General features: G+C 48.1%; 1 protein-coding gene across 1 annotated transcript; it reads left to right on the top strand.

The window, feature by feature from the left end:
• Window positions 1–11967: 11967 nt before the first annotated feature.
• LOC125552634 (small ribosomal subunit protein eS1) lies at window positions 11968–14137 on the top strand. Its single transcript, XM_048716253.2, has 6 exons — window positions 11968–12125; window positions 12246–12351; window positions 12998–13135; window positions 13217–13402; window positions 13506–13706; window positions 13830–14137. The coding sequence occupies exons 1-6, from the start codon at window positions 12067–12069 to the stop codon at window positions 13929–13931; spliced, it is 792 nt and encodes a 263-aa protein (XP_048572210.2). The 5' UTR covers window positions 11968–12066; the 3' UTR covers window positions 13932–14137.
• The last annotated feature ends 531 nt before the right edge of the window (window positions 14138–14668 follow it).

Genomic DNA, 14668 nt, shown 5'->3' with positions numbered 1-14668 from the left:
GTCCCCCCGGCGGCCTCCGTGCTCCGTCGCCCCCAGCGGAATCCGTGCCCCGTCGCCCCCGATGGCAGCAGCAGCACCGACGGCTGAGCTCCCGATGGCCGCCGACCACCTGTAGCCCCCGAAGGCCGCGTCCCGCACGCCCATCCGCGCAATCCAGGCCGCCACGGACGCCCTCGCCGGCGAGCGTGTGGTCGTGGGCGGCTGGGTCCGGGCCGGCCGCGTCCAGTGCGGTGGCACCATGGCCTTCGTGGCCGTCAACGACGACTCCTGCCACGCTAGCCTCTAGCTTGTTGCCGAGGCGCCCCGGAAGAGCAAGGACCGCCATTGATCTGGACGTCGAGGCCAGGGCGGTTGCGAGGATGAGGAGCGAGCTCACGTTCGCCAGGCACTTGTTCTTCCGGGTCACCACGCTGTTCATGTAAATGGAGTAATTTTGTGTAGATGGAGCAGATGCAAACCTATTCTGTGTAAATAGACTAATTTGGTATTGTGAAATTTGTTCATTTGTCATCGATTGTTGGAACAAAGCTTAGATGGATACTGTGGTGCACTTGGGCTGCTGGTTCACTATATTTTAATAAACAAAATCCTTTGATGTCTCTGATTTTAATAAACGTGTAGATGGGTAGTTCTTTCTTTTGTTATGCATATTCCTTGTCATTTGGTCATCCTCGTCTATGTCACTCTTACTATGTAATAGTTGCTTCTGTTTAGAATGTCATTCTCGTCTGGATCACGAGAGTCTGAATGCTGCAGATGGGTGCATTTTGGTGGTGTAGCAAGACTTCTTATGAACTATCATGTCTTGCTGTTTATGTCAGTACTAGTCACTAGTCAGTGTTTGAATGTTGTATATATCGTTGTTTCAAACTGTTTATTGTCTCGAACTACTGGTGAGCTAAATGAGGGCATCACCATTCTCCAGTGTTCAGGGTATATCTCCTTTTTTCAAGTTATATAATTTGAGCTCAGTGTCTTTTCGATGATGTACACTTGTTTGGGCCAGTGAGGTGTCGTTGAATATGGCCGAGTAGTAACGCAATGCCAAACAGGTCAATTACGACTCTCAGGCCGTGCTCTCAAAAGATCCTGAAAAAAGGCCGGGCTCTCCAAAAAAGAAAGAATAAGGACTCTTAGGCCGACATGTGGGCGCCACCGGTGTTTTCGTGCGCTTGCGCGCCGAGAGCATATTGGCGCGTGCTCAAAATTCATGCTACCTTTTCATCCCCAGTCTCCCGCCCCTCCCCCACCTCTGGAATCTCGATTCCTACTCTAGTTCCCCCAAATCCCCCTCCTGTACTCCCTGTACTCAAGCGCACTGTCATGTCGCTGGTCAACGCGGATCTTCGAGCCAGAGATCCTGAGGTCCGTCCTGCCTTAGGTCGCTGTGTGCTGTCGCTCAACAGTGGCATGGCGGCGCTTGACGACCAGTTTGCCGGCAAAGTGCTGATGGTAACCATCAACGGCGACCGGCCTCCCGTCTCGCTGGACGACCTTGTCAAAGCTCTTGACATTGCGCACGGCATCCAAATAAGTGATTTGCTCGTCGAAGTCCGTCTGCCACCGGCTGATTTCTTCGTCAGGTTCCGGACAACTTTCGACTGCAGTCGTGTGTTTGAATCTTCTCGGCGTTTGTTCTACAATGGCGCGCTGGTGAGCTTTGATCGGTGGCACCCAGGATGGGGCTTGGTGCCCTCTGAGCTTGAGTTTTTAACAAAGCTTAACTTCCACGGCATGCCTCGACGTGCTTGAAACAACGAGTCCATGAACGAGCTTATCAATGACCTTGGAGGTGAGCTCGTAAGTATGTTTGTTCCTCCAGATAGCTGGGTTCTGACGGTTATGGCATGGATGAAGAAGTCGTCCACCATACCGAAGGTGATTGGTGTTGAGATACCAGTGCAGGAACCGGGGTTATACTATTCGTCGCCACCAAGGCCGCCGCGGACCATGTTAGGGATGTACCTGTATCGAGTGTTCGTGCATGTCGAAGAAGTGGTCAATCCATCAATCGAAGTCCTGCTGCCGCCGCTGGTGCCAGGGTCCGTCGACGACGTCCATTGCAGGAGTCAACGTCAGACTTTCCCCGTGTTGCTTGGAACGATGGATGGCACAGGGCCTACTCCATCGCGCGGTGGAGGCCACTACTTCTTTGGGAGAAGAGGCAGGGCTGGCTGCCTGGATGTGCTCTAATTTGAGGTAACAACTGAATCTTGTCAGATACTAGTTAAATCCGAGCTATGGGTGTGAAGCACTGATATGCCAGTACATTTGATTGTGACCTGTTCTAATTTTGTACCTGAACTTTTTTTAGAAAGGCTGTACGTCAACTTAATGTGCTAGCAGAACTTATTGTGTTGTTTGTCTGTTTTCTTTGCACAACATTCAAGATATTTCCCCGTCATTGATAAAGACGATGAACCATTATGTACGATTTCATTGGTTTCAACATAGCCCTTCCCGTAGCGATCCACTGCTTCCATTCTGATTGTGCCGCCTGCGTGAAATTTTTGTATGCAAGTTCAGTGTGCTATGATGTTCTATATGATTGTGTCAACTATATAAGTTTTACTGAGCATCAGCAATGCATATGGCTGAAAGATGTATTTATGAGCATCGACCGATGGGTCTCTCTCTCTCTCACACACAAACACACACACACACACACACACACACGCGCGCACACGCACAAGTGGGACCCGTTGAATTATTTATTTGCTCGTGACAGCTTTTAATTAGGTTCCACTGTAATCTAACTTTTTTCTTAAGTTATTAATTGAGCTCAGTGACTTCAAAAAGTTGTATAGAAGCTTTGTTTGGGCCTTTTCTGTGTTGCTGAATGTGGGTTGAGTAACCATATTAGGTTGTACTGTACTACACGGGCCTTTTTTTCAACATCAGCAATGCAACTGGGCCGACAGTTGTACACAATATCCAGGTCAACTTGTTATTCTCCGCCCCGCTGGGTTGCAAACTTTCCTATGAGGTATGTATTAGGCTTAACAAGAAAATGAACTTTAAGAAATAATAAATGGGATGTAATTATAATAACTGGACAGTTACTATGCACCAAACACATAATTAGTTTGAACAATATATTGTTTTTGGAATTTGAAAATTTTAATTTCATTACTTGTTGCGCGCGCAATATTTCATTGGATTTTAATGTAATACAACTTTATTTTGAAATTATATTTAACCTGACTAGAAATTTCAGATACAAATATTTCGGATCCCATCAAAATGTGGGAATTTTTTTTTAATTCTGTTTTGAGCGGTTGTTTGAAATTATTAATCGTTGTCCTAGCTAGAAGTTGGGTTGTATTTTTAACAAACTGTAAATGGGCTGTAGCAAATTCCATTAGAATTAAAAAATGGGATGTACATTCTTACAAATCGCAAATGGGCTATATGTTCTCTGCCAAATCCGAGCTGTGGGCCTACTAAGTTGACGCGTACCAAGGGCTTTCTCAACTTAGTCAATATAAACGATTCTAGCTGCAGTGATCGTACGATGTCCATCCAACGGCCGTAGTGCTTCTTCAACCTCTGGTCTTCTTGCTTCAGCCGCCCAAAGCAGCGCTGGTCATGTCGCGTGCTCCTGCCTCCCGTGGCCGGCTGTGATGTCGCGGAGACCTCACCGCCCCATACTACTCCCGCCGCTAGCCAGACCATCTCTCTACTCACCCACACCCCCTGTTATTCTGCGGCGACGGCAGCCTCACACCGCAGCCGAACCAGTGAACCCTCGTACTTCTCTCCGCGCGGGCTTCCACTGCTGCGTCTTCCCCGGCTCCGCGTCGTCCCCTTCCCAGGCCTCGCCGTCGTCCAGAACACCGCCCTGGTGCTCTCCGCACGGCGTGGTCAATGTGGTCAACGACCGACTTTCATCGGAAAAATACTGTACGTGGAGAGGCTGACAGCTGGGTCCAGGCGGCCACAAGGAAGTATCTCCTTATTACGCGCAAAATAATTATTCCTCCACCTGACAGCAGGGACCCACCGGACAGGCCATCTTATTTTCGTGAAAAAAACGTTTCCCCCTGACTGCTGGGACCCACCGGACGGGCCAGCGTATTTCGCAAAAAAAATGTTCCCCCCGCTGTCAGCTCGGACCCACCGGAAGTGCCTCCTTATTACGCACAAAAAATGAATACCCCCCTGCTAGCTGGGACCCACCATGGTGGGAGGCTGACTTGTGGGCCTACTAAGTTGACTGGGACGGGGGCCTTTGTCAACTTTAGTCAATATGAACGATTCTAGCTCCAGTGACCGTACGATGTCCATCCAACGGTCGTAGTGCTTCTTCAACCTCTGGTCTTCTTGCTCTAGCCGCCCAAAACAGCGCCGGTCGTGCCGCATGCTCCTGCCTCCCGTGGCCGGCTGTGCTGCCGCGGAGGCCTCACCGCCCCCTACTATTCCCACCGCTGGCCAGACCCTGCGGCGACGGCAGCCTCACACCGCAGCCGAACCAGTGAACCCTCGTACTCCTCTCCGCGCGGGCTTCCACTGTCGCGTCTTCCCCGGCTCCCCGTCGTCCCCTTCCCAGGCCTCGTCGTTGTCCACCGCCCTGGTGCTCTCGGTGCGGCGTGGTCAACGTGGTCAAGGAACGACTTCCATTGGACGTGGACTGTACGTGGAGAGGCTGACAGCTGGGTCCACGGCCGCAGCAAGGAAGTGCCTCCTTATTACGTGGAAAATAATGATTCCTCCACCTGACAGCTGGGACCCACCGAACGGGCCACTGTATTTTGTGAAAAAAACGTTTCCCCCTGACTGCTGGGACCCGTCAGCTACATCTTCGCACGCAAGGAAGTGCGTCCGGGCAAAAAAAAATGATTCGCCCCCTTGACTGCTGGGACCCACCAGCTACATCTTCGCAGGCAAGGAAGTGCCTGACAGTCGGGACCCACCTGGTCGAAGCGTACGTAGCGTTGTCGTTCTGGTCGAAAACGTGTACGTACATATATACTGGTGGATGTAGAGGCGCGCACGTGTCGTAGTAGAGGCGCGCACGTAGCATGTGCACGTACGTACAACGGCCAGGGTGCAAGAAAGAAAATATGGCCACGTATGTGTACATACGGGCGGGGTCTCGAACGCCTACTCGCGCATACGTACGGCCAGGGCTCGTGTACATGGCTGGGTCGGAATGGAGAAACAGCGTCGTCGTCGTGTTCATGGGGAGGCAACGGAACGCGTCGTGTTCATGGGGAGGCAACGGAACGCGTCGTGTTCATGGGGAGGCAACGGAATGCGTCGTGTTCATCGGGAGGCAACGGAACGCGTGGGAGCCAACCGGCGGGTCGGAACGGAATGCGTGGTCGTGTTCATCGGGAGGGCTTAGACGGAACAGGCGATGGAAACGAGGCCTGTCGTACCGCACAACGGAGAAAACGGACCTCCTACGTTCGGAACGGGGTCCTGTTGATCGGGAGGGGTCTGGCGTACCGCAAAACGGAGGAAACGGACCTCCTACCGTCGAAACAAGGGTCCTGTTGATCGGTAGGGGTGTGACGTACCGCAAAACGGACGAAACGGACCTCCTACGGTCGAAACGGGGGTCCTGTTGATAGGGAGGGGTGTGGCGTACCGCAAAACGGACGAAACGGACCTCCTACGGTCGAAACGAGGGTCCTGTTCATCAGGAGGGGTGTGGCGTACCGCAAAACGGGACTCCACGGGATACTGCTCATCTCTACCGTCGACCTCCTCCAGCCTCCACGGGCTACCGTCGACCTCCTCGGCCTCCACGGGCTCCTGTTCATCCAGCCTCCACCGCGCGCTACTCCGCCGGCTACTGTTCAACCACCCCTCCACGGGCACCCCTCCACCGTCTACTGTTAATCCATCCCTCCACACCACGGGGTCCTGTTCAACCACCCCTCCACGGGCACCCCCCACCGTCTACTGTTCATCCAGCCCTCCACCACACCACGGGGTCCTGTTCATCCAGAGGCAATGCCACCGCTCACTGTTCATCCACGCCCCTGGCAACGCTCACTGTTCATCCCAGAGGCAGCATCGATCGGCTTCAGTTAGCAGCAATAGCGAAGGAATCGCTCGATCGGGTTCAGTTAACAGCCATCGATCGATCGCTCGGGTTCAGTAACGCGTAGCCTGCAGTGCAATCGCTCGGGTTCCGTTAGAGCCCAACGCCTCGCTCGGGTTCGGTTAGAGCCAACGCCTCACACACACACGCGTACGTGTACGAGAGAAACGCGCATTGCTCGGCCCCCGACCTCCCACCGTAACCGGGAACTCTCCGAAATTTTCCTCCCCCTCGCTTCTACCACGGTTTTTTCTGTCATGGACGGCCCAAAGAATGTCATGCAGCTGCGTCTCCGACCCGCCCAGGACGAAAAGCCCATTTTCTGTCATGATTTTTTGTCATAGAAGTAGGAGCCCACTACATCTACGATGATACCGGTTTTTGTCACAATTATCGTCATAGAAGTGTCATATGTATGACAGAAAAAAAATTCGTTCAGCCCAAAATGTCACGGATGTGTCTTTTTTTGTAGTGATGACTGTAGTTTGAGGAGTTCATGTATTCACTAAGTGCTAATGCTTTGTTCCGGTACTCTATTAAAAGGAGGCCTTAATATCCCTTAGTTTCCAATAGGACCCCGCTGCCATGGCAGGGTAGGACAAAAGATGTCATGCAAGTTCTTTTCCATAAGCACGTATGACTATATTTGGAATACATGCCTACATTACATTGATGAACTGGAGCTAGTTCTGTGTCACCCTATGTTATAACTGTTGCATGAGGAATCGCATCCGACATAATTATCCATCACTGATCCAATGCCCACAAGCTTTTCACATATTGATCTTTGCTTAGTTACTTTTTCGTTGCCACTATTACAATCACTACAAAACCAATACTGTTACTTTTGCCACCGTTACCCTTACTTCCATATTATTTTGCTACTAAATACTTTGCTGCAGATATTAAGTTTTCCAGGTGTGGTTGAATTGACAACTCAGCTGCTAATACTTGAGAATATTCTTTGGCTCTCCTTGTGTCGAATCAATAAATTTGGGTTGAATACTCTACCCTCGAAAACTGTTGCGATCCCCTATACTTGTGGGTTATCAACTCCCACTTAGATAGACATCCCTCTAATCATCTAAGTGATCACGTAATCCATATCAACTAAACCATGTCCGATCATCACGTGAGATGGAGTAGTTTTCAATGGTGAACATCACTATGTTGATCATATCTACTATATGATTCATGCTCGACCTTTCGGTCTCAGTGTTCCGAGGCCGTATCTGCATATGCTAGGCTCATCAAGTTTAACCCGAGTAATATGCTTGTGCAAAACTGGCTTGCACCCGTTGTATGTGAACGTAGAGCTTATCACACCTGATCATCATATGGTGTCTCAGCACGATGAACTGTAGCAACGGTGCATACTCAGGGAGAACACTTATACCTTCAAATTTAGTGAGAGATCATCTTATAATGCTATCGACGTACTAAGCAAAATAAGATGCATAAAGGATAAACATCACATGCAATCAATATAAGTGATATGATATGGCCATCATCATCTTGTGCCTTTGATCTCCATCTCCAAAGCACCGTCATGATCACCATCGTCACCGGCTTGACACCTTGATCTCCATCATAGTATCGTTGTCGTCTCGCTAACTATTGCTTCTACGACTATCGCTACCACTTAGTGATAAAGTAAAGCAATTACATGGCGATTGCATTTCATACAATAAAAGCGACAATCATATGGCTTATGCCAGTTGCCGATAACTGTGTTACAAAATATGATCATCTTATACAACAATTTATATAATCACGTCTTGACCATATCACATCACAACATTGAAGGAAATATGCCCTAGAGGCAATAATAAAGTTATTATTTATTTCCTTATATCATGATAAATGTTTATTATTCATGCTAGAATTGTATTAACCGGAAACATGATACATGCGTGAATACATAGACAAACAGAGTGTCACTAGTATGCCTCTACTTGACTAGCTCGTTAATCAAAGATGGTTATGTTTCCTAACCATAGACAAAGGAGTTGTTATTTGATTAACGGGATCACATCATTAGTTGAATGATCTGATTAACATGACCCATTCCATTAGCTTAGCACCCGATCGTTTAGTATGTTGCTATTGCTTTCTTCATGACTTATACATGTTCCTATGACTATGAGATTATGCAACTCCCGTTTACCAGAGGAACACTTTGGGTGCTACCAAACGTCACAACGTAACTGGGTGATTATAAAGGAGCACTACAGGTGTCTCCGAAGGTACATGTTGCGTTGGCGTATTTCGAGATTAGGATTTGTCACTCCGATTGTCGGAGAGGTATCTCTGGGCCCTCTCGGTAATGCACATCACATAAGCCTTGCAAGCATTACAACTAATATGTTAGTTGTGAGATGATGTATTACGGAACGAGTAAAGAGACTTGCCGGTAACGAGATTGAACTAGGTATTGGATACCGACGATCGAATCTCGGGCAAGTAACATACCGATGACAAAGGGAACAACGTATGTTGTTATGCGGTCTGACCGATAAAGATCTTCGTAGAATATGTAGGAGCCAATATGGGCATCCAGGTCCCGCTATTGGTTATTGACCGGAGACGTGTCTCGGTCATGTCTACATTGTTCTCGAACTGTAGGGTCCGCACGCTTAAAGTTACGATGACAGTTGTTATGAGTTTTATGCATTTTGATGTATCGAAGTTTGTTCGGAGTCCCGGATGTGATCACGGACATGACGAGGAGTCTCGAAATGGTCGAGACATAAAGATTGATATATTGGATGACTATATTCGGACACCGGAAGCGTTCCGGGGAAGTTTCGGATAAAACCGGAGCACCGGGGGGTTACCAGAACCCCCCGGGAGGTTAATGGGCCTCATGGGCCTAAAGTGGAGAAGAGGAAGGGGCTGCCAGGGCAGGCCGCGCGCCCCCTCTCCCCCTAGTCCGAATTGGACAAGGAGGGAGGGGCGGCGCCCCCCCTTTCCTTCTCTCCCCCCTTCTCTCCTACTTGGACAAGGAAAGGGAGGGGAGTCCTACTCCCGTTAGGAGTAGGACTCCTCCTGCGCCCTCCTCTAGGCCGGCCGCACCCCCCCCCCCTTGGATCCTTTATATACGGAGGCAAGGGGGCACCCTAGAACACACAAGTTGATCCTCGTGATCGTTCCTTAGCCGTGTGCGGTGCCCCCTGCCACCATATTCCACCTCGGTCATATCGTTGTAGTGCTTAGGCGAAGCCCTGCGTCGGTAGAACATCATCATCGTCACCACGCCGTCGTGCTGACAGAACTCATCCCCGAAGCTTTGCTGGATCGGAGCCCGGGAAGCGTCATTGAGCTGTACGTGTGCTAAGAACTCGGAGGTGCCGGAGTAACGGTGCTTGGATCGGTCGGATCGGGAAGACGTACGACTACTTCCTCTACGTTGTGTCAACGCTTCCGTTGCGATCTACAAGGGTACGTAGATCATACTCTCCCCTCTCGTTGCTATGCATCACCATGATCTTGCGTGTGCGTAGGAATTTTTTTGAAATTACTACGTTCCCCAACAAACATGCCCTGCAAAAACAAGTTAGACATCCTCTACTTTGTTGTTGCAAGTTTTACGTGGCTGCTACGGGCTTAGCAAGAACCGTTCTTACCTATGCATCAAAAACCACAACGCAGTATAGTGATTGCTTTTTGATCCTCAGAAAGAACCATGTTCATTGAATCCGATTCAACTAAAGTTGGAGAAACTGACACCCGCCAGCCGCCTGTGTGCAAAGCACGTCCGTAGAACCAGTCTCATGAACGCGGTCATGTACCGTCGGTCCGGGCCGCTTCATCCAACAATACCGCTGAATCAAGAAACAACTAGTGACGACAAGCAATATGTATATACCCACGCCCACAACTCCTTTGTGTTCTACTCGTGCATATAACATCTAAGCATAGACCTGGCTCGGATGTCACTGTTGGGGAATGCAGTATTTTAAAAAAATTCCTACGATCACGCAAGATCTATCTAGGGATGCATAGCAACGAGAGGGGAGAGTATATCTACGTACCCTCGTAGACCGAAAGCGGAAGCGTTAAGAAGCGCAGTTGATGTAGTCGAACATCTTCGTGATCCAACCGATCAAGTACCGAATGCACGACACCTCCGCGATCTGCACATGTTCAGCTCGGTGATGTCCCTCGTACTCTTGATCCAGTTGAGGCCGAGGGAGAGTTTCGTCAGCACGACAGCGTGTTGATAGTGATGATGAAGTTACCGGCGCAGGGCTTTGCCTAAGCACTACGATGATATGACCGAGGTGTGTATCTGTGGAGGGGGGCACCGCACACGGCTAAAACAATTGTCAACTTATGTGTCTATGGGGTGCCCCCTCCCCTGTATATAAAGGAGGGGAGGAGGGGGGCGGTCGGCCCTCATGGTGCACCTCAAGGGGGGATTCCTACTCCTACTAGGATTGAGGGCACTTGATGCGAGTGCGAGGGCGGCAATGAAGGGATATGCTGTGACTAGGATGGGGATCGAGGGCACTCTGATCGCCTCGCTCGCTCGTGCGTGCGAGTCGTCAATTTTTTTCGTTTGATTCTCTGGCATGCGTGGGGACTACCTGGAGACATCGCTCCCTCCTAACGTGGTTTTGGTTGGTTTTTTTCGAGGGGATCGTTACCTGCGAGGTAGGTGGGAGGAGAGACGAAAATAAACCAAGCGAAGGGCGGGAGGTGAGACGAAAAAAAATGTGCAACGGAGACTACCAACTGCTCCATTAGGAGTAGAGATAAGGAATCTTCTCATTGTGATACGTGATCACGTGAGGGCGTGGCTTCGACGGTTGTGTTTTTCCCCCTAGTGGAGCTAAGTATGGAGGGGGATCGGTGGGAGAAATAAATCAGAGAGGGAGGTGATCTGTTTGGAAGGTGATCTTATGTATATGGTATTATTTCTGAATTCTTAATTGCCAAATATTTACATGATTGAATTGAATCGACATCTGACAAAGCAAGCGCGAATAAATGAAAGGAGTATCAAGCGTGATTCGATTTTAAGTGCGAAGAAGAAAAAAATAACGTGGGAGGGGTGATGAGAGGCGAGATGAAAATAAACCGACGAAAACTAACCAGGCGAAAAAAAATCATGAAAGCTATTCTACCAACTGAGACATTAGGAGTAGAAATGAAAATTAATAAATCCAAAAAACAAAAAAGTATAAAGAAATTAAAATTTAGAAACAAAACAAAAAATCATGATTTTGAAAACAAATCAATGAAAAAAGAAACAGTAAATAAATAAAAATAACAAAAAATTGTAAAAACCCAAAATAGCAAAGGAGAAAAAACAAAATACTAGTTGGAAGCTTCTAGCCCAAAACCGGTACATGAGAGGTTGTGGCACTCCTCCTATAAAAGGCTGACTCTTCAGTTCTTTCGCCGTGTCATACTTCATTGCAAAGAAAAAAACATACAACAACAACAACAAAGGGAGCAACACACGCAATTCATAAAACCCACAAAACATAAAAAAGCCCATGCGAGATGAACACAAAAAGCAAACATGGCCCGCCAGGAGACAAACACGCGCCTGATAGCAGAGACGAACCTTTTGCACGTATCAAACAACAACTAATTACGTGGTGACGAACTTAGATATGCAATACTTAATTCTCATTTTAGCCTAAAAAGCATAATTCTCATATGTGCTTTAACAAAACGGTATTTATTTCCGTCTCTTCCCTTTTTGTAGGAGTCTTTCCGTCTCTTCCCCTTTTTAACCAAAAGAAGATACGGCCCGAGCCCATGCCATACACTATTGGGCCAAGCTTCAACGCAATCTCCCCGAAGAGCCCACATGGGCTTCCCCGCATCCCATCCGTCCATCCACCCGGGTATCCTCGCGACCGCACGATGGAATGGAAACCCTCAAAGCGCACTATATATACCCCTCCCCTGTGTAGGGTTTCATCCCCTCGCGCCCCAGAAGCCCCGACGCTCAAGCCCCCAGACGCCGCAGCGCCGCCACTCCACCCGCAGCGGCAACCATGGCGGTCGGCAAGAACAAGCGCATCTCCAAGGGGAGGAAGGGAAGCAAGAAGAAGGCGTGAGTGCCTCCCCCACCCCGCTCATCCGTTGCAGCGTCGTGATCTAGGATCTGTTTCATCTCCTCTTCCTCCTTCATGTGCTGATGCGGTTTCTTGCCTGCTTTCTCGTGGTTTTGCAGCGTCGATCCGTTCACCAAGAAGCAGTGGTATGACATCAAGGCGCCGCTGCTGTTCACCAGCCGCAACGTCGGCAAGACCCTCGTGTCCAGGACGCAGGGTACCAAGGTATGCTCTCCCCTGCCTTGCATCTGCGCGTGCAGTGTTTGTCACATCCATTGATGTCTTGTGTCCCATGGATTAGCTGTTTGGTAGTATGCCTGCTCTCATATACGCGATTGTGATCTATATAGTCCTATTGGCATGAAACGGATTGAACCATTTTCTGAAGGTTGCGTCGTCGTGTTAAGTGCTGAAAGGCGTGATAGACTAGCACTAAGATGCAATCGCTATTATTTATAAACTATACTTTGTGTACCCTACTGATAATAATTGATTTTATTTCGGGATTTACTATTTTGTCTCACCAATGTCTCTGGTGCAATTTGTGAATCAGCCCTTAAGTATGAAACCAAATCATGCATCTTGTTTCACACTTGCACAGTTTATTTGTAGTTGTAGTTATAGTCCACCTGTTTTTAAACTAGCACCCAGTCTGTTGATTAGAATCAACAATCAAGCATTCAAGTGTTGTTAGTAGTTTGTGTTTGGTCTAACTGATTCTTCTAACTGTGTTCCTATGTCGAATGTGTAGCATTTGACACACTGAATCTTTATTTCTAAGCCTTTCCATTTACATTCATCTAGGAATGTGTTTAATGTTTGTTGTTGTAAGTTGACTATTAACTGACTGCACATTTCATTTTTATTTTAGATTGCCTCAGAGGGTCTGAAGCACAGGGTGTTCGAAGTATCTCTAGCTGATCTTCAGAACGATGAGGACCAGGCCTACAGGAAGATCAGACTCCGTGCTGAGGATGTGCAAGGGATGAATGTCCTCACAAACTTCTGGGTAATGATCTTTTTGGCATTGCCTGAAACCTGATGTTATGTTGTGTTTTTTCCTTTGCTAACATGTTCTTCCTCTTGCCAGGGCATGGACTTCACCACTGACAAGCTCAGGTCTCTTGTGAGGAAGTGGCAGACACTCATTGAGGCTCATGTGGATGTGAAGACCACTGACAACTACATGCTCCGCATGTTCGCCATTGGCTTCACCAAGAGACGCCCAAACCAGGTGAAGCGCACTTGCTATGCCCAAGCAAGTCAGATCAGACAGGTAAATTTGTTCACCTTGCTCTTTTTTCTATCTGTGTATGTATTAAGTTCTGGTGATCATTGGGCTGATTGTTAACAATTCTATCTGTGTTTCTTGCTTGTAGATCCGCCGCAAGATGGTTGAGATCATGGTCAACCAAGCTGCAAGCTGTGACTTGAAGGAGCTTGTGAACAAGTTCATCCCTGAGGTGATTGGAAAGGAGATTGAGAAGGCCACCTCAAGCATCTTCCCCCTCCAGAACGTGTATGTCCGCAAGGTGAAGATCCTGAAGGCTCCCAAGTTCGACCTGGGGAAGCTCATGGAGGTAATTGTCTTGTGGCACCACCATGTCTACTGAAAATATTTTAGCTGGGCATTGGATAGACAGCGTTAATTGTTGTTCTCCAGTCTACTCAAGTTCTAATGTGACCCATGTTGCCTGTTCCAGGTTCACGGTGACTACAAGGAGGATGTTGGTGTGAAGCTTGACAGGCCTGCTGATGGAGATGAGGTTATTCCTGGAGCAGAGGAGGTTGCCTCTGCTGAGTAGAGGATAGAAGTTGCTATTTTGCTGCTTCATATCTAGAAGATGATATATGTGCCACCTGGGTGTCGTGAACTTTGTAGTCAGTTTTGATGGCTGATTTCTTGAGTACTTCTGTCGACATTCCTAGCCAGTGTTCCGCTATCTTATTTTGTTCGTGTTACTTTCTGGATGGAGGTTATGAGTTGAAAACTAAATATTTAGTTTATTCCTGTCCTGTGTTTTTATGTTTGAATAGAACTTGTCCTCTGTTTTGTTAGTTTATCTCAGTACTACTTTTTGTTTGCGTGCATACAAGATGTTTGCAGCTTGTATGCAATGGCTCCAGCTCCTCCGAGCCAAGATAGCCCTCCGTCTTATTTGTAGGAGTATGAAAGTAAAATTAGCAATGTGCTCCCCCAGTTAGTGGCACAGAAAGTGAAGATGTGGAAAAGAAAATGGATCGTAACAGCCAATTTGGCGTTCGATTTTTGGGTAGTATTTATGTACTGCAATATGTACATACGCAAAAATGGATAGAAATTGATGTAGCGACAAGTAATTTGGGACGAAGGGAGTATATTGTGACAAGGGTTCCAAAACTGTTGTTGCATCAGCAGGTAATTTTGAAGAGATCAAACTGGTTGGCATTAGATAAATCAAAGAAAATGTTGTTGGCTTTAGATAAATCATAGTTTCAATGAAGTGGCACTACTGACTTAAGGGCTAGATATCTGTGGAAATCTCTACTCCTTTGAAGGTGA

Source organism: Triticum urartu, chromosome 4A (assembly GCF_056163025.1).
Source record: "Triticum urartu cultivar PI428250 chromosome 4A, HENAU_Tu73, whole genome shotgun sequence".
NCBI classification, from domain to species: domain Eukaryota; kingdom Viridiplantae; phylum Streptophyta; class Magnoliopsida; order Poales; family Poaceae; genus Triticum; species Triticum urartu.
The sequence above is the reverse complement of the archived record's forward strand: the minus strand, read 5'-3'. Positions and strand labels throughout refer to the sequence as shown.